The 19,641-nt window shown below is 36.0% G+C and overlaps 1 protein-coding gene across 2 annotated transcripts in view; it reads right to left on the bottom strand.

Moving 5' to 3' along the window:
• LOC150078114 (endosome/lysosome-associated apoptosis and autophagy regulator family member 2-like) overlaps nucleotides 1-19,641 on the bottom strand; it is a 425,663-nt gene that overhangs the window by 228,244 nt on the left and 177,778 nt on the right. For both annotated transcript variants that reach the window (XM_090385427.1, XM_090385428.1), the window contains exons 9-10: nucleotides 17,029-17,133; nucleotides 7,270-7,487 (exon numbers count right to left, since the gene is read on the bottom strand). In XM_090385427.1, coding sequence (XP_090241553.1) covers nucleotides 7,270-7,487; nucleotides 17,029-17,133 — 323 coding nt within the window. The remainder of the gene's footprint in view (nucleotides 1-7,269; nucleotides 7,488-17,028; nucleotides 17,134-19,641) is intronic.

Here is a 19,641-nt window from a genome sequence, read left to right on the forward strand (position 1 = left end):
ATGATCCTGCAGTGCTTCTTTAACCAGTGCTTCCATTAATTTTCCTGGAACTGAAGTTAAACTCACAGGTCTAAAATTATTTGTGTCAGCCTTTGATACTCCTTTGTGAATTGGGGTCACATTTGTACATCTCCAGTCTATGGGTACTTCCCCTGAGTCCAAAGAAGCTCTCATAATTATGGCTAAGGGTTTGCTTACTTCCTTTGCTGCCTTGTTTAATATAACTGAATAGATCTCATCCATCGTAGGTGTCTTTTTTATGTTTATCCTCAACAATTTCTCCTCCGCTTTCCTCTCGGTTATTATAAAATCATCTAGTTCACTGCCAGAGTTTACTTCACCTCTGGCATTCCCCTTCCTGAATAACTCCTCATGTGTGAATGTAGATGCAAAATACTCATTTAGTTTGTTAGCCCCCTGAGCAGGATCCTCAACTGTTGAACCATCAATATCCAGTGGACCAATTTGATTCATCCCTTTCCTTCTAGAGTTTACATAGGTAAAGAACTCTTTTCTGTTTTTCTTTGCATCCTTTGCCAAGGATTTCTCATAATCTGCCTTTGCCTGCCTAATCTTCTTTGTGACTTGATTACAGACCAGCTTATATCTATCATGGACTTCCATGTCACCCATTAATTTATATGTATCCCATGCATTTTTCTTCTCTGCCATATGTCTCATTAGTTCATCTGACATCCATTTAGGCCTAAACCTTGAACAATATTTTTTAGTTGGCATGTAAAGCCTAGTAGCTTCCAAGATAAGTTCTTTGAATGCTTCCCATTTTGAATTTGCTGTTGGTAACATCATCAGTTGGTCCCACTGTATAGAATTTAAATACAGTCTCAGACCATCGTAGTCGCCTTTACGAAAGCAAAAACCCTTCCCTTTACCCCTGATAGTAGTTACCCCTTTGAGTAAATCCCACTTCAGCACGCTGTGATCACTGCCACCTAGTGGTTCCTTTATCTGCAGATTCTTAATGCATGAAAAATCACTACTGATAATCAGATCAAGAGTATTACTCCCTCTAGTTGCCTCCCGAACATGCTGATATAGAAAACAATCATTGAATAAATCCACAAAAGCCCTGCTAGTGTGTGAGTGGCCAACCCACAAATTCCAGTCAATATCTGCGAAATTAAAATCCCCCATTATAAGACGCTCTGATTTACTGGCCCACTCTATTTCCCTGTGTAGTTTCTTATTATACTCATCAGAGTCATTAGGCCTATAGCACACTCCTACTCTCAATTTTGATCTCCCAGTGCTTATGTCACACCAACCTGACTCATCACTGCACTGTCCAGTGATGTTGACTGGCTTCACTTCCTTGGATTTTATGTGTTTCTTAACTAATAACATAACCCCTCCTCCCTTCCTATCCTCTCTATCCTTTCTGTACATATTGTACTCCCCAAATTCCAGTTCTGCATTCCTTATATCTTGTGTGACACCACGTCTCTGATATCCCAACAATACAACTCTTTTACAACTCTCCTCCCAAACCCATTAACTTTTCCCTTTTCCTTTTATTCTCTCTCTTGGGTACCTAACTTCCCATCTCATTCGCCTTTCCACCCACCACAGGTTGGGTGGAAAGGTGAATAAGATGGAGTCTTCAAACCATACAGTTTTCAACTCCAGCAATTATCATTTTTCTTTTTTACTGAGCAGGTGTTTAATGTACCTATATCATAAATATACATATTTTCATAACCATTTCAAGTATCTAATATTTACATATTAGATATTATTTATATTTTGTTTACTGATATTTATTATTCATATTTAACACATGTTTGGTAACTCACCTAAACATAATACATGAATCACCCTCTTACCTGCAGTCAGTCAGTCTGAATTAGTATGAACTGAATAGGTGTTTTGTGCCTTATCCCACATTTTGAAATTAGTGATTTTATTGAGCAGTGAATTTGCATCAAATTTTGTTAAAAATTAGGAAAAAGTGAAAAAAGAAAATCAGAAAATTAAAAACAGCTTTTGGTTTGTTTGTTTGTTATTTGATTTTTAGGAGCATTAGCAACTAAGGCCACATTGCTCCGGGATATGCGGTGGTCATTTCGTGACCTTTCTGCATCCTTCGTATTTGGTGGTGACGGTCTCGAACCCCGGTCTAATCAAGAAGCGTGTGCTACGCACTGCTGCTCCTTCCCACCTGGCTACGGAGGCGCCTACAGCTTTTGGAGAAGATGCTGTGTCATTCAGAAACTTTTCAGTTATTCATGTAGTTTACAGAGAGTCTATCAAAAATGATCCTCACTCTGGCTACCCTTTAACTTTAAAAACTAATGATTCAATCACTTGGGTTCACAAGCTACGTAAAAGTGCTCCATATTTAACTCTCCTCAAAGTTACTAATGAAATTGGTATTTCTTATGGGACATGTCACAAGGTTTGGGAATTCAATGTATTTCAGCTAATTTTACGCCCTGCACCCTTATGTTGTTAATGATGAATGCAGAGAACATAAGTGCTCTCATATCAGGATCTTCATCAACATGCTGCTAATGCTGATTTGCACTTTGTCATTACTGGCAATGAATTGTAAGGTATGGCCATGATCCAAAACCAAAGACCCAACCCTCTCAACAGAAAACTTAGTTTCCCCAAAAAAGCAAGACAATCTTGATCAAATGCTTATCATATATTTTGACTCACATTATTCATTACTGCTCATTTTTATTCATTATAAATTTGTCCACATGGTCAGAAAATGAACCTAGAATAGAAAATAACAGTTCTAAGGCAAATGTATAATGATATTTGAAGAACATGGCCAGAAAAGTGGACTTCAGGGAATTGGAACATACATTGTGACAATGCTTCTGCACACTCACTGCTTTCTATTCAAGAAGTTTTTTTGCAAGGCACTCAACACTAGACCCCATCCACCATACTCACCAGATTTAGTTTTAGTTCCTATCCTTTTTTTTTTTTTTTTTTGTCTAAAGCCATAATTTGCAACAACTGAGGAACTATTTAGAATGTGACATAAGAACTATTAGAAAACCAATGGATTTATACTTTAAAAATTGCATACCCAAAAAACTGAAAACATTCTGATTGGAAACAAACAACTCCCTCCAAATGAAAAAGGGTTCTATTTATAATTGAAAAAAGGCAATGATATTAACACTGAAAATAAGTGTGAGGAATATTCTGCATATCAAAACTCAATGCAAAACTCAAAAAACTTAATGCACCTCATTAAAGCAATCACCTCATTAAGGCCATGCAAAACTCAAAAAAATTTAATGCACCTCATTAAAGCAATCTTATGTTAGATAGTCCTGTAAAAAAATTTCACATTCTTATTCATGATGAAATGCACTACATATCTTACAGCATCTTGAATTAAATCTATTTTTTTTTTTTTTTTTGTCCTCGCTTTTTCCCATTATATACGGGGCCAGCGTTTTTTTTTTTTTTTTTTAGTTTTGGCATGCAATTTTTACGGTCGGATGCCCTTCCTGACACGAACCCTCACCCTTTATCCAGGCTGGGGATATGCAGTGGTCATTCCCTGACCTTCCTAAACGAGGTTAGGCAGATTACGAGAAGGGCAAAGGCATATTACGAGAAATCCTTGGCAAGGGAGGCAGAGAAAAACAGCAAAGAGTTCTTTACTTATGTAAACTCTAGAAGGAACGGGATGAATCAGATTGGTCCACTTGATATCAATGGTTCAACTGTTGATGATCCTGCTCAGGAAGCTGACAAACTAAATGAATATTTTGCATCGACATTCACACATGAGGAGTTATTCAGCAAGGGGAATGCCAGGGTGTATTCAACTCTGGCAGTAAGCTAGATAATCTTGTAATAACTAAGAGTAAAGTAAAGTGGAGGAGAAATTATTGAAGATAAACACAAGAAAGGCAACTGGGGGTGGATGGGATCTATCCAGTTATATTAAAGGAGGCAGCAAAGGAAGTAAGCAAACCCTTAGCTATAATTATGAGAGCTTCCTTGGACTTAGGGGAAGTACCCATAGACTGGAGGTGCAAATGTGACCCCAATTCACAAAGGAGGATCAAAGGCTGACACAAGTATTATAGACCTGTGAGTTTAAGTTCTGTTCCAGAAAAATTAATGGAGACACTGGTTAAAGAAGCACTGTAGGATCATCTAGACAAGACTTCAGTTATAGCTCAGACACAGCATGGTTTTGTTAAGGGGAAGTCTTGCCTGACCAATTTGATTGGATACTATGATGCAGTCACAAAATAACTGGATGCAGGGAATAACTTTGATATTATATACTTCGATCTTAGAAAGGCTTTTGATACTGTTGCACATGGAAGACTGCTGCACAAATTGGAGCAGTGTGGCATTGGAGGCAAATTGCTGCTATGGATAAAGGGGGTGGTTAAGGGGGAGAAGACAGAGTGGTAATCAATGGACACTGCTCATCGTGGACTAATGTTATTAGTGGAGTCCCTCAGGGTTCAGTGTTGGGTCCATATTTGTTTTCTGTATTTATAAATAATATTGATGATGGTATATCAAGCTTGATGTCCAAGTTTGCAGCTGATACAAAAGTTGGCAGGGTTGTTAAGGACACTACTGACATATATGCTGCTGCAACAGGATCTGGAAAGGTTGAGCAGATGGGCTGAGAGGTGGCCAATGAAGTTTAACATTGACAAATGTAAAGTACTACATATGGGAAACAGCAACCCCAGAGCAACGTATCAACTCTGTGGTACTACACTGACAGTGGTAGAGAATGAAAAGGACCTGGGGGTAATTGTGCAGGCAGATATGAAGTTCTCTGAGCAGTGCAGATGGGCTGCAAGAGTAGCTCATGGTGTCTTATCAATGATATACAGGAATTTTTCTAGCAGGGATAAGGAGGTGATTATTCCCTTGAGTACTGTATACAGGTCTGGAGGCCTCATTTCAAGAAGGATGTAGAGCTGCTGGAACGAGTACAGAGAAGGGCAACAAGGTTAGTGAATGGAACAAAGGGTTGCTCTTACGAAGGTTTGCAAATTACAGTGTCTGGAGACTAGGCACCGGCAAGGTGATCTGATAGAGGTGTATAAAGCCTTGAATGGTTTGAGCATGCTCAATGCTGATGGGATTCTGCCTCTTGCTCAGAATAATCACCTGGGAGGGCATAAATTTAAATTGAGGAAAGACAGATGTAGGATAGATGTCCGGAAATTTGCCTTTAGCCAGCGGGTAGTTGGTTGGTGGAACAGACTTCTATTCCTTGTTGTGGAAGTTGATAGCCGAAATAAATTTAAGGCTCAGCTGGACAGCTTTTTCAAATGAACAGATGGGTGAAGTGGAAATTTTTTTTTTTTTTTCTGGCTGATGCTGCATAAGCTTGCTTTCTTGCATCATATGCCTCTACTAATGCTAATGCTTCCGCATCCTCCGTATTTGGTGGTTATGGGCTCGAACCCAGGTGTAATCAAGAAGCGTGTGCTATCTACTACTGTTCCTGCTCACCTGGCTACGGAGGCGCTAATTAAATCTAATTTTTAATAATATGCATGAGACCAGCAAATCACAAAAATTAAAACATTTCACAGCTAAAAATATGACAGTCACAAGCTGGAACTATTTGGGAGTAATGGTATATGGCAGTAACAAGTTCAATTCTGATAGTGGTTTTTTTTTTTTTTTTTTTCTCTCTTTTTTTATACTACTAAAATTGTCTAAAAGTTTAGAATTTAACCACTTTTACACTGAGGCAGGGTTTCTGAGCAACATTCATTTTGCCATGGCACAGTTGTGCTAAAAAACATTTTTTGTCTACTTTAAAATAAAATTTAAAAATAAATAAAAATCGTCTTTTAACACTGCAAGCAAAACAGTATTTTTGAGATACTGAATCCATGAAAGTTTTGAGGATTTCAGCAAAGTAATCATTAATCATCTCATATTCTGAATTCTTTCACAATGAGTTGCCTTACTCTTACAGTGCAAATAAGTGACATTTCCCCAAAAGGAGAAGTATACTGCTATTTGTTCTCAGTTATACCATCTTGGTGATGGCAGTCAACTGAGAATAAATAGCACTCTATCACTGTTTGGAGATAGTTCCTCATTGGTGGACAAAACAGACACTCTGAGTGTAAGAGCTGACAACCCACCCAGTTATGATTTATTTAACTTTTTACACTAGCAGTATAAGGTGTAAGATACTTTTTCATAATTTAAAGCTTTAAACTATGGGGGAAAAAAGTATATAACTAATGTAACTGTAGTGCATTAGGTTGATTTAGGTATAGCCCAAAAAAACAAAATTCGCATAAAGGGCATTTCATGCCTCATATTCAATGCATCTAACCACCTACTAATATGGTAATTCAAACAGTCTAAGTCCTGTAGGTGTGCTTGCTTTAGACTTCTTTCTGGAATAAGTTATCTGATATAGATTTACAAAAAAAAAGGCCAAATAATATGAAGGGGAAAAAATTAATTTTGATTCTGCTAGTCAAGCAATAACATTTTTTGCTTAACAGATAATGGTGGGTCAGGGGTATACAGGGTGTCCGGGCTAGAGGTATCCAAAAATACATATATATATATATATATATATATATCTCAGCATCTATAAGGTGTATCAAAATAATTTTTTTTGTTATTATACAGTTTTTATGAAGGTTAGTTAAGTTCAATATGGGCACCTTTTGTAAAAACAATACTCTAGCTCTTCCCAAGTGTTTTCCAGCATCTGAGGCATTATTAGAGCAACTGCTTCAGCGATACGCTGTTTCAAATCGTACAAATCTTGAACTTTTCTATGGTACACACAGTCTTTAATAAAGCCCCATGCTCTATTTATTATTATTTTTTTTTTCATAGTCATATCTATGAAAAAAATTGGACCAATGAAGCCATTTTTGTGCACTCCTAACCAGACATTGACTTTTGGTGTGTCCCTTTCATTTTCAATCACTTGATAAGGATTCTCCGTACCTCAAATGCGGCAAAATGTGACAAAACAAATCTTGGAGAGATTTCCTATCGACTGTGCTTTCATTTGAGAAAATATAGTGAGCAGGTCTCGCATTATAATCCGATATTTTTGGATACCTCTAGCCCAGACACCCTGTATATAAACTGAGAATGTTCTAAAAACATCCAGAGCAATTCTGAATGCATTACTACATTATCTTGGGCAGGATTAATTACCACAGTGCATCTTTCCTAAGAGAATCATTAATATCTTCATTTTCTAAACTATCATTTTAGAAAAACGAACTGTGTTAATATAATGATACTTACCATCATAAATACAAAAGAACATCCTTTAGTACACTGAAGTTCAAATGTGAAAGTCACGCGACCAATTTCAGCAGCTTGCCCATTCACCAATCTTTCCTTTCCACGAAAGCCAGGAACATCAAGAGAGAGCACAAGGAAAGAATTTGAGCTGTGACCTACAGCAGTCTTTATGTAACCACCATCAGGTTGCCAGGCAAATGAAGACATACATTCACCCTCTAGAAAACAGTATGAAATTATAACCAGTATTAGTACTAGCCATACAGTGCAAGGAAGCCCAGGCTTTTGATGCACCAACCAACCAACCAAGAAAATAATAATAATAAAATAAACAAATAACATAATATAAAAATTAAATAAACCAGCTATTGTACTCCCTCCAGCTGAGGAAGTACAATAGGTATCCAGCTGACATTTGAATCACCCCAAGCTGTCAGCCTCAACGACCCAGCAATTTATTCCAGTAATCAACAATTCACTTGTCAAAGAACTTCCTGCAATCCAATCTAATCTAAACTCGCTTCCCCTGTCCAATCTAAATCCAATCTAAACTTGCTTCCCCTGTAATTTCAATTTATGGCCTCTAGTTCTGGAATCGCTTATAATAGTGAAAATTTCACCCTCATTCACTGTACTTTCACCTCTAAAAGCCTTATACACTTCAATTATATGTCTTCTAAGATGCCTAGTTACTAAGCTCTTTAGCCCACATATTCAGTCTTTCATCATAATGGTTGTCCTTTTGCTAATCTCACCAGGCATGTTGCCAGTCTCTGGACCTTTCAAGAAGCTCAATGTCTTTTTTAGTGCTGGTCTCCATACTTGAATACAGTATGGAGACCAACATGGAGTGCAGTCATAATACTGCCTTATACATGGATTATGACCTCCCTATCTCTACAAGCAAATGTTTGATAAATCATCAATGGGAGACTATGGGCCTTCCTAGTAGTCTGTTGACACTGCTCGAACAACTTTGTGTCTGACAGTCCATAACTCCCAAATTCCTTTCTTCCTCTACTGTTTTTAATTCTGTCCCCCACCCAAGTGTATAAGTTATTTTAGGAATGCTCTTCCTAAGTGAAAGACTGCATTTTCCTGCCCCTTTTCTAATCATTCTTTAAGACTGAAAGAGTCTTCAAGTCATCCTGAAAAAGTACTGCTTGGCACTGATCATTACTGCTCAACTCACCTTGACCTCGTGCAAATTTTGCACATCATGCCTTGTATCCCTTCGTTAAAGTTATTTAAGAAAATTAGCAGTATTATCAAAATAGTGTTGGATTTCTTGAAACAACTGCTGAGGGATGCAGTGTTTTGTACATATTACAGCTGCACATGTAAAGACATGTGCAGACATATACAGGCAATGGCAAGCTTAAGATTTATGCGATTCTTCAAAAGGGGGAGGGGGGGAGAGAGAGAGAGAGAGAGAGAGAGAGTTGTTGTTATTTGTTTTTTAGGAGCATTAGCAACTAAGGCCATATTGCTCCGGGAATATGCGGTGGTCATTCCCTGACCTTTCCGCATCCTCCGTATTTGGTGGTGACGGGCTCGAACCCCGGTCTAATCAAGAGAGAGAGAGAGAGAGAGGTTTATTTTGCTGAAACACTACAAAAACATGCCTCTATTTCTGTTGAATAAGATTGAGGTTCATCTACAACATCTATGCTCACCAGATCTAGCTCAGCATGCTTACAGAACTGAGAGGATGCAGAAAAAATTGAAATCAAAGAATTTATACAGAAGGACTATGGACACTGATCTCTATTATTTAATATTTATTCAGAACCTATTATCAATGAATCTGTAGCCACTAAAAGGTTTGAAAATAAATGGAGTTATGATTAATCCAAGACATGTAGATAACACAGTTATGCTGTATATGTGTGTAAAACTCTTTGAATTTCAAAAAGTAATGTTTCTGGGTTGACATATCACATGAACCTCACACAAGAGAATATGTTTAAACAAGGCTGTACCCTCTGCCTGAAACAAAAACAACATATCAAGAAAGAATAATCTGTAACCATGTGGTCCATATCAATTTAGTGCAAAACAGTTTGCTGTATGACAGTCTGGTTCATGATAATTTGCTGTATGCAACAATTCAATAATAACAGTTTGGTGTATGAGAATTTGGTGCATGACACTTCCATGTACATGAAAATCTGGTGAAAGACAATTAGTGGCTATGATAATTTGGTGTGTACGACAATTCAGTGAATCCTATGCAAGAATCTGAAGTATGATAAAGCAAGACTAAAAATACCATAGCAAGACCAACTATGATTTTAGGCATGTTATTACATATATAAAGTGACTATTTTTTTACATTCAGATGGACAACCATGTCTGTCTGCATGTAATAACTCGAATCCTGGTGATGGATTTTCGTAAAATTTTAAATTTGGTTTTTGCAGAAAGATTTGTTGAGTCTTCCCAAATTTCATCAAAATTGGAGCAATGAAAATCCAGCAATTATTTCTTTACCCATCCATCTGCATGTAATAAAGTGACTTCTAGCGGACAGATTTTCATAAAGTTTTATATCTGCCTCTTTTAGAAAGATTTGTCAAGCCCTACATTTCATTAAAATTGAACCAAGAAAAATCTGGGGCCTCCAAAACCAACCATATAGCCAAGCCTCCTGGATAGCATAGCAGAGGCATATGATGCAAGAAAGCAAGCTTAAACAGCATCAGCAAAAAAAAAAAAAAAAAAAAACTTCCCATTTCACCCATCCATTCACTCCAAAAAATTTGTCCAGTTCTTCCTTAAATTTATTCAAACTATCAACTTCCATTACAAGATCCATTACAAGAAACAGCAGCATGGATTGGTTGAATATGCATCTATTATCTACAGCATGACCATCCAGCCATACTGTAAAGTTGTTGTATCACGAGGTCGCTGAAAGTTACTTCAAGGTACTAACTAATTTCTTCAGTAATATTCCATTAAAAATAAAATAATGAAGAGAGGAAAAAAACAGAAACAGAGGTACTGCATAATATATTTAAAAAAAAAAAAAAAACAGCTGAAGACAATACTGCCCCCATATAAATATAAAAGCAAAGGCTCTTAATTTTTATTTCCCTACCCCTCGTGATTGATGCAGAATTAGGGCTGCCACCTCTCTAACCTTAAAAATTAGGACATTTGGGCAGAAAAAACTGGGCTTTTGAGGATGCCTTTCCTATTGTAACAAAACACACCATACATTCTCTTACAGTCTTTTCAAAAATGCCTATGCTTTAAACCCCAGGGGCTCATATCTGGTGAGTATGGGCTTGGCACACCCAGGGTCCTCAGCTGGATATCATCATTCTTCTCTTTCTTGGTGATTCCCCCCTTCTTTTCTCTCTCTCCACACACACACACACACACACACACACACACACACACACACACACACACACACACACACACACACACACACACACAGGGTAACTCAGAATTTTTTTTTGGCTGGTGCAGCATAAGCCTCAGGCTTCCTTGCACCATATAGCTAATAATAATAACAGTTTATTACGATAATAGGGTAATAACACAGTCATTGGCAAAGTAATAATATGTTAAATATTTTAATTGAATATCTCAAATCCCTTAAATTAACACAGAATTCACACTTACCATTCTTATGTGGATTGTTTAACTTGTAAAAAAATGACACACAAAAAATTTACTTATGGTATGAATAAAAAAATATGGTTATTTTTCTCAGCATAATTTATTTGCTGTTCTCTACATTTCTTTTATATTTTTCCACTGATGCAGTTTCTCTGTAAATCTGTTTTTGGATAAATATGAATGGAAATATTTACACAGCATGTCACTGAAATTGAATTTTGTAAGCATTAGTCCCTTAATAGGATCTACAGTAAATGAGTTTCTATCCTTAGACCACTGCACTCCATCATTGAAAACAGTCTTTCAATAAATGCATTATGTGCTGGTATGGAAAAGAAAAATTAAGCAATTATTAACAGCTCTGAGAAAAACTCTTCATCCTTACAGTGGCTAAAATAATTAGCCCATATTACATTACAAGGAACAGAAACATCTGTATCCTTAATTTCCACAATAATTTTTTTTAAAATTACAAAACTGATCAAAGAACTTCACATCATCTACACACACACACACACACACACACACACACACACACACACACACACACACACACACACACACACACTCCTTTTGTATGAAGGTACCTAATTGTTGAGACAACACTATACCATTCAAGTGACTCTCTTAAAGACATCCACCTGAATTAAGAAACTTCTTCCAGTGGTTTCAACCACGTCTAAGTATTCAGTGCATGATGAATAGTACGGATATTTCTTCTGAAATCTCCACATTTCTCTGTATATCACCCTTTTTGCATCTTCTCCGATGTTTCTTTCACTTTGAGGGAAATGAACTGATGCTTCTTTCTGACAGAATATACCTTACAGAAGCAAGGCTTCAATAAATTCTATCAAAGAATTGTCATTCCTTTCAATGCTCATTATATGTGAATTGAAGACTGACATTACAGTTTGGCAATGAACAAGATAAGTTTCACTAAACCCATCTTCAAAGAAAAGTTTTAAATCTTGGGGGGATTTTCTTGAGAGAAAAAGAAAGAACTTAGGGCTGGATAAATCCTTTCAACTGCAGACAATAGAGAAAGACAAGTGTGTTCTGTTATGATACAGAAGTTTTTTTAGAGGTAACCTCTGTAAATTTGCAGATTTCTTTTAGGTTTTCAACACATGTAATGTAGACTGAAATAATTAAAAATCTTATGAACAGTGGAGTCAATATCTACATCAATTGCATCTGCTCCATGCTGAATACAGTTAGGCAGAATGTGAACAGGACAGCCCACTCCTATTAGTGATCGACCAAATAATCTTTGAAAATACATTATTCCCATTGCATCTCCACACTCCCTCAAATAGCAAATTCAATGAGGGGAGTGCCAGAAGTTTATCAAACTCTAACAGGGAGCTAAGTGATTTTGTAATAACTGAGAGCAAAGTAGAGGAGAAATTGTTGAAGGAGGCAGCAAAGGAAGGGAGAAAACCCTTAGCCATAATTATGAGAGCTTCCTTGGACTCAGGGGAGGTCTCCATGGACTGGAGGTGTGCAAATATATCACCAATTCACAAAGTGAGTTCAAAAGGTGACACAAGTAACAATAGACCTATTAGTTTAACTTGTGTTCGGGGGGAAATAATGGAATAACTGGTTAAAGAAGCATTGTAGGATCATCTAGACAAGACTGCAGTAATAGTTAAGACACATCATGGGTTTGTTAGAGGGAGGTCTTGTCTAACCAATTTGATTGGATACTATGATGTGGTCACAAAGGAACTGAATGCCAAAAATAATTTTGATATCGTATACTTGGATTTCAGGAACGCTTTTGATACTGTTGCACATGGAAGACTGCTGTACAATGGACAAATGTTATTAGTACAGTTCCCCAGGATTCGGTGTTGAGCCCATTGTCGATTTGTATATTTATCAATGATATTGATGAAGGTATATCAGCTTTAATGTCCAAGTTTGCAGATGATACAAAAGGTTGGCAAGGTTATATATATTGTAGTTTTAAATGTTTTAAAACTACAGAGGTAGTTTTTTAAATGTTTTAAAAATCAACTTCAGAGGCCTATTTGAAGAAGAAGAGTTGGCAAGGTTGTTAACGACAGTAAAGACAGTATGCTACTCCAACTGGATCTAGATAAGTTGGGCAAGTGGGCTGAGAAGTGGCAACTGAAGTTTAACATTGACAAATGCAAAGTACTGCATATGGGTAGCTATAACCAAAGAGAAACGTATCAACTCTGTGGTACTACACTCAGTGAGGTGGAGAATGAAAAAGACCTGAGGGTAATTGTGCAGTCTAATATGAACTTCGCTCAGCAGTGCAGACGGGCTGCCAGGGCAGGTCATGGAGTCTTGTCAATGATATATAGGAATTTTGCTAGCAGGGACAGGGAGGTGATTATCCTGTTATACAAGGCAATGGTTTGTTTGTTTGTTATTTGGTTTTTAGGAGCATTAGCAACTAAGGCCATATTGCTCCGGGATATGCGGTGGTCATTACCTGATCAGCTTGGGCTGGCTGCAGCCAGCCCAAGCTGATCCAATAAAGAGTCAAAACTTGAAGTAATATAATCATAGTACAAGTTGTATGGCTTTAGAAACAAATTTAGTAAATCATAGACTTGATAGCTAAAAGTCTTTTTACAAATATCATGAGTTGTTAAAACTAAATTGTATTTACTTACAGTGGTTGAAAGCTTCCTGGCTACCAAACACAGAAAACATACACACAAATATACTAAAGAGGTTTTTCAGAGCCTTTAAATTAAATATTATATTTTGTAGGAGGAAGACAGTTTTTCACACATGCTGTTAAAAAATAATACTGCTACTAATACTGATACAGTACTTTATTATTTTAAAGTGCAATTTTCACTATTATTAAAGAACACCATGTGTGTGTGTGTGCATATTGCACATTTAATTTGAAATTTTTGTTTTAGAAAAATGATCAGAAAGTCAGAAAAAAATAGTGCTATTGGTTTTGTTTTCCTAAAAAAGCAATTATTTTAACTTATGAACATGATAGCTTTTTTAAAGTAGCCATAATATTAACTAAAGTACATACTTCTATTTCATCATAAATGTGTTCCTTAGCTATTTTTTCATTCAAAAATATTCTCAACAGCTCTATAAGCTTATGAAGTAAGGTATGTGAAAATCAGCATGCATAGCTGCACTTCAGTTAAGGAAAAAAAAAAAAAAAAAAATGCATGCACACACACACTACCTCAAGACAGCTGGAATAAATTATGTAGTTGATCTGAAAAATGGTAGACGTACTGGAAAATATAAGATTCTATATTTGGGTAATAACAAGAGATGTTCCAAAAGTAAATACAATGTGACAAAGCATTTATTGCCATAGATATAGAACTGTTTGCATGCATGAAACACATTATAAAATTATTTTTTTTAAATAACTGCAACTTCTGTTGGAGCACTTCACCCAGCAGGAAACTAGTACACTGAAGGCCTTTTGCACAGAAATTTCAGTCAAGTGCTTGTGACAAATTGAATTTGCTAGTTTGGACTTTTGCTGCTTTTTTTTTTTTTTTATTTATGATTATGTAACCGCAAAGTTATCATCAGTGTTTGAACAGCATTTTGCTGTTCAAACTTCATATTATTTCTAAGCATGCCATTCTGGGGAATGTTTTAGTGGAAGACTGATTTGTATTAAAAGTTTGAGATTTTAAGTTCTACAAGTTGGTAGTTATGAAAAAAAGTCTTTTTTTTTTTTTTTTTTTTTTTTTTTGCAAATTAGACAGACAATGATCACATTTTCACACTCATATCTTTGATGCTTTTGCAAGCATCAAATATAATATTTTAATTGATACTGTAATTCATCCTTGACCATTAATTCCATAACTTTTCCCTCCACAAAAGTCTAATTTACAGGTCTGTAGTTCCCATTCTGCCAGGCCTTACTCATTTGATTCTTTTCTAGAACTATTATTATTATTAGCCATATGGTGCAAGGAAGCCTAAGGCTTATGCTGCACTAGGCAAAAAAAAAAAAAAAAAAATTCTGAATTACCCAAAGAGAGAGAGAAAGAGAGAGAAGTAGAAGGAAATCACCAAGAAAGAGAAGAATGATGATATCCAGCTCAGGACCCTGGGTGTGCCAAGCCCATACTCACCAGATGTGAGCCCTTGGGAGTAAATTTGTCCAATGTCTCAGTGTACTGGACTGAACTGATTGTGGTTCCTTTTTCCAAAAATTAGATCTAGCATTTTTGGCAGTCAGAAACTCAATATCATCTTCAAACCATGTGTCCAACAACACTTCTGTTTAAAACTGTGTAACTTGTAAATAGAAAAATCATACAAAAACTACTGTGAAAATACTAACTTGAAGCCATTAGCTATATATAGAACCTAGTTGGAACTTACAGTGTCATCTAGTGCTGAGGTTGTGAACTAAGAAAAATACTTTCAGCCTGTTCTCATACAGTAAAAAACAAAAAGTACAACTTACTAAGACCTGTGCAACACTTGTAAAACCATTTAAAAAACAGCTAATAGCAACAATGTTGCAGTTTTACAAAATATTAAGTCTGGCAAAAAAAAAATAGCGGTGTTTATTGAAACAATCAATTCAAATATATAGTTTCAGTCAATAAACCTACGCAGAAACATAAACATATCAATAAGTGTAAAATGGCTGTTTTCTGATATTCCATCTTTTCAGGAAGATACATTCTTTAAGACTGAAGGTTTGATTTTCAGCAAAATGCATATATATATATATATATATATATATATAGAATATCATTAGAAAAAGTAAATCAATCCAATAATAAGATTTATTATTAAGATTTATTATTATTTAAATAAATCGAATCTTCATTCGATTTATTTATATTCGATTTATGTTCGGCCTATACTGGTTTATATTTGGTTTAGATTTAAATTACTTAGCATATATTGATCATCACAGAAACAGAGAACTTCTTATCGTTTTTTGCCTTCATTCTGGGTGGTTGGCCCCAGTTGAAGTCATCTAGATTGTCGGTAAAAAGCGATAATAATAATAATAATTTTTTTTTTTTTTTTTTTTTTTTTTTTTTTGCGTTTTCTTAAGTCCTTGATGGTATTCTTATTATTGGATTGATTTACTTTTTCTAATGATATTCTGTAGACATTGTGGGTGTATTGCATGATTGCTTGCAACTGCATTAACCCATAAATATTAGTTATTGTCTTTTAACTTTCTTGCTTTGCTTTATTTCTTGCTTTCCTTTTATCACTAATATAACTATTAATATATATATATATATATATATATATATAAGGCAATATCTAGAGAGAAATCATTATTTCACATATTGCACGAAAGGAAAAATTATTCAAAAAAGATATTTCATTTAAATTTTTAACTTCTCAAAGAAAGTTACTCTTTTTGAGCCTATCTAACACCAAATAATAATAATACCCAACATTAGTTATTTCACTACCAATATGTTAATAAATAGTCCACATAGTGCAATGATCACAGTTAGCAACCTGATGCTACAGAAACAGAAACAAAACTTAAACAGACATAAAACCAGCTATGCAAAGGATCGCTGTCAAAAGGCATGATATGCAGAGATTCTTTGGGCAGTAGTGAAACCAGCCTGTGGAAAGTGTTTATTAAGAAAGATGTAGCCACACCCACAAGAAATACTGAAGATAATCATAATAATGCAACTTAGAATAAAATTTACAATAATAGAAAAAATGTAATGTATTTTTGGAAAATAAATGGAAATGACACAAAAATAAACACAGTTCATCTTATTTCAGATAAAATCAACACTTCACTGCATTCTACTAGGACTATTTATTAAAGACAAACTAATTAATTATAGACTATTCTATTATCTATAATAGTCTGTAAGTAATCTTTAATATACAGTTCTGGTAGCATTCAGTGGTAATCTGTAGATTTTTATTTACCAATATTGCCCCCCAACCCACTGTTGATTTTATTTTCAGAGATTTATTTTGGACAGGTAGCAAATTCATAATGAATCTTACATTCATAATAGACTTAAATTCGAATAAATTTAGTTAACCAGATCAAAGAATGTAAATTGTTTTATTATTTAATGCATAATTATATACATAAAGTTAAGTATTAGTGAGTGCACTAAAATTTCTCACCATCTAGGCTCATACAGCGGGAATACATATGAGGTGGCATTTCATGCCACCACTTATAAAAAAGGCCATAGTTTGGAGCTGTTGATGCTGGGCATGGCTGGCAAGCTAAACATTGAGAAAAATTGAATAATTCAAATTTTCTAAAATTAACGATGTACTTCATAAATTTTAATAAACAGCTTCCTTTAATAAATACATATACTTCAGTTTTTTAAAAATTTAGCATTTCATAAAAACAAATTCTATCATCACGCGTGCGTGCATGCGTATGCGCGTGTGTGTGTGTGTGTGTGTGAGAGAATTGTATTAATATATTGAATTAAGTATGCATAAATGGATGTGAAAGTTACACAAAGTGCCAGTAATACAAGGGTGAGGAAAGTAGAAAAAGAAGTGTAGTAGATTAGTGAAAAGTGAAAGAATTTAATATTCTAGAGGTTTTGATGAATTAAGATAATTATCGGCTGAATTGCCAAGCCAATATAAAGTAGGGGAACTGTAAAGTAAAATTAATACATCAAAATACTAATAAAATGTAAATGGTATGTATTCGCAAGCTCTCGAGCTTATTCACAATAACTACACTCAACACAAATCATGCAATTAAATAGTATTTAATTTTACTATAAAATTAAAATATATACATATAAAATAAATAAAAACTAAATAAAAACTGATCTATTTACAATAGTTATAATAAAAGTGCTAAAAATTAAAATGATGTAACTAAAATCATTAAAATACCGGTAACCGTAGCTTTCGGAAACAACAGCCTCCTTTCTCAACAGTGTATTACTGTTGTACAGCACATCCTTAAGTTTGCAGGTCCACAGCACTCACACACGTGGTTCCACAGGAACAGGATTGGAATTCCCCACTTGCACACTGGGACCGGAAATGGCTCGGGAGAGTGTTATACGGAACCGATCGTCCCGTCAGAGGACAACGGCCTCAAAAAGGGGATGCAAACAAACACCCCTATCTCTATTAATAATGTTGTTAGTGCACTGATTCGCAAGCTCTCGAGACACTTGTGGTCCCAGAACCCATGTGCACGGGCCACAATGACTGCTCCTTCTGGGGATATCTGGTGTTTATTTTATATGTATATAAAAAGGGTACTAGGAAAGTTTTGCAATACAGCTTTGTTTATTTAATTTTTTCAAAGTAATTTCCTCTACGTTCAATACACCTCTCCATCCTCCGAAACCAATCTTTAAACCAGTTCTGCCAAGTTTCACTAGGGAGTAAAGCACACTCGTTGTCCCAAGCCCGTAAAAGGTCCTCATCACTGGAAAACCGCCTCCCTTTTAGCTTCATTTTCACATGCGGGAACAGTGCAAAGTCGCAGGGAGCAAGGTCTGGACTGTAGGGAGGGTGCTCGAGAAGTTTCAGTCCTGTCGTGGTCAAATATTCGGTGCAGGCTTTGGCGCGCTTAGCTGGAGCATTATTGTGATGGAGGTACCAGGTGTCCATTCTTGACTTTGGCCGCAGGTTCTTCATAGATCCAATGACTTTAGGCAGGCATTGTTCAGTATACCACTTAGCTGTGACTGTCTTCTGCGTGTCCAAAACGACACGTTCCACAATTCCACTCGATTTGAAAAATACAGCTATCATTTTCTTCTTTACAGATCGGGATTTTCTGACAATTACGGGTGTGTCGTCATCATCAAAGACCCAAACTTTGTTTTGAGCCTTGGTCGGCAGATCGTAATAGTACAGCCAAGTCTCGTCACCTGTCACGATGTTGTTCACATACCGAGATTGTCCCTTATCAAACTTTTTTAACATCTCCCGGCACCAAGTCACACGTCGTGTCATCTGCTCTTCAGTCAGTTGATGCAGCACCCAGAGAGAACAAAGTTTCTTCACGTGCAAATGATCTTGCAGAATCGAACGAATTGCTGGTGCATTTAGGCCCAAAGTATCCTCTATCTGTTGGTAGGTCACTCGCCTGTTTTCATCAAGCATTTTCCTTACAGCAGTAACATTTTCCTCCGTAACTGACGTTCGTGGCCTTCCCGGCCTCTCAGAATCCTCCAGAGTGAAATTTCCCCTTTGGAATTCTCTATACCACCTGAATATCGTTGTACGATGTGGACAATCATCATCTAGTGCAAGAGTCATTTCTTCTAAGCACTGGTCTATGGTTAAACCACACACGAAATTATACCACAAAACTGTCCTTATCTCATTTCGTGACCACGATGCCATCGCAAGCACTTTACACTCTCACTACTAATGAATAACTGAGCCCATCGACTTGGCGCGGCGGCTACTATTCACGTATGAACATGTCTCAACATGCAGCAACAAGCAGCTTCCTGTGATTCATTGTTGCGTCATATTGCAAAACTTTCCTAGTACCCTTTGTATTTTAATTTTATATTAAAATTAAATACTATTTAATTGCATGGTTGGTGTTGAGTGTAGTTATTGTGAATATGAACTTTCCTAACCTCGTAGGCCTTTTTGAAGATATAATGGTATAGCTGTCATCATATATGGGGGAAAACATTTTTAGTAAATGGTCTAATATAGGTAATGCAAAAATGCTTGATCTGATGTCAACTGAAATAAATATTGATACATAATCAGGTATTACACCTG

This window comes from Mastigoproctus giganteus, chromosome 11, assembly GCF_048544385.1.
Source record: "Mastigoproctus giganteus isolate SK-2022 chromosome 11, ASM4854438v1, whole genome shotgun sequence".
Classification (NCBI taxonomy): Eukaryota; Metazoa; Arthropoda; class Arachnida; order Uropygi; family Thelyphonidae; genus Mastigoproctus; species Mastigoproctus giganteus.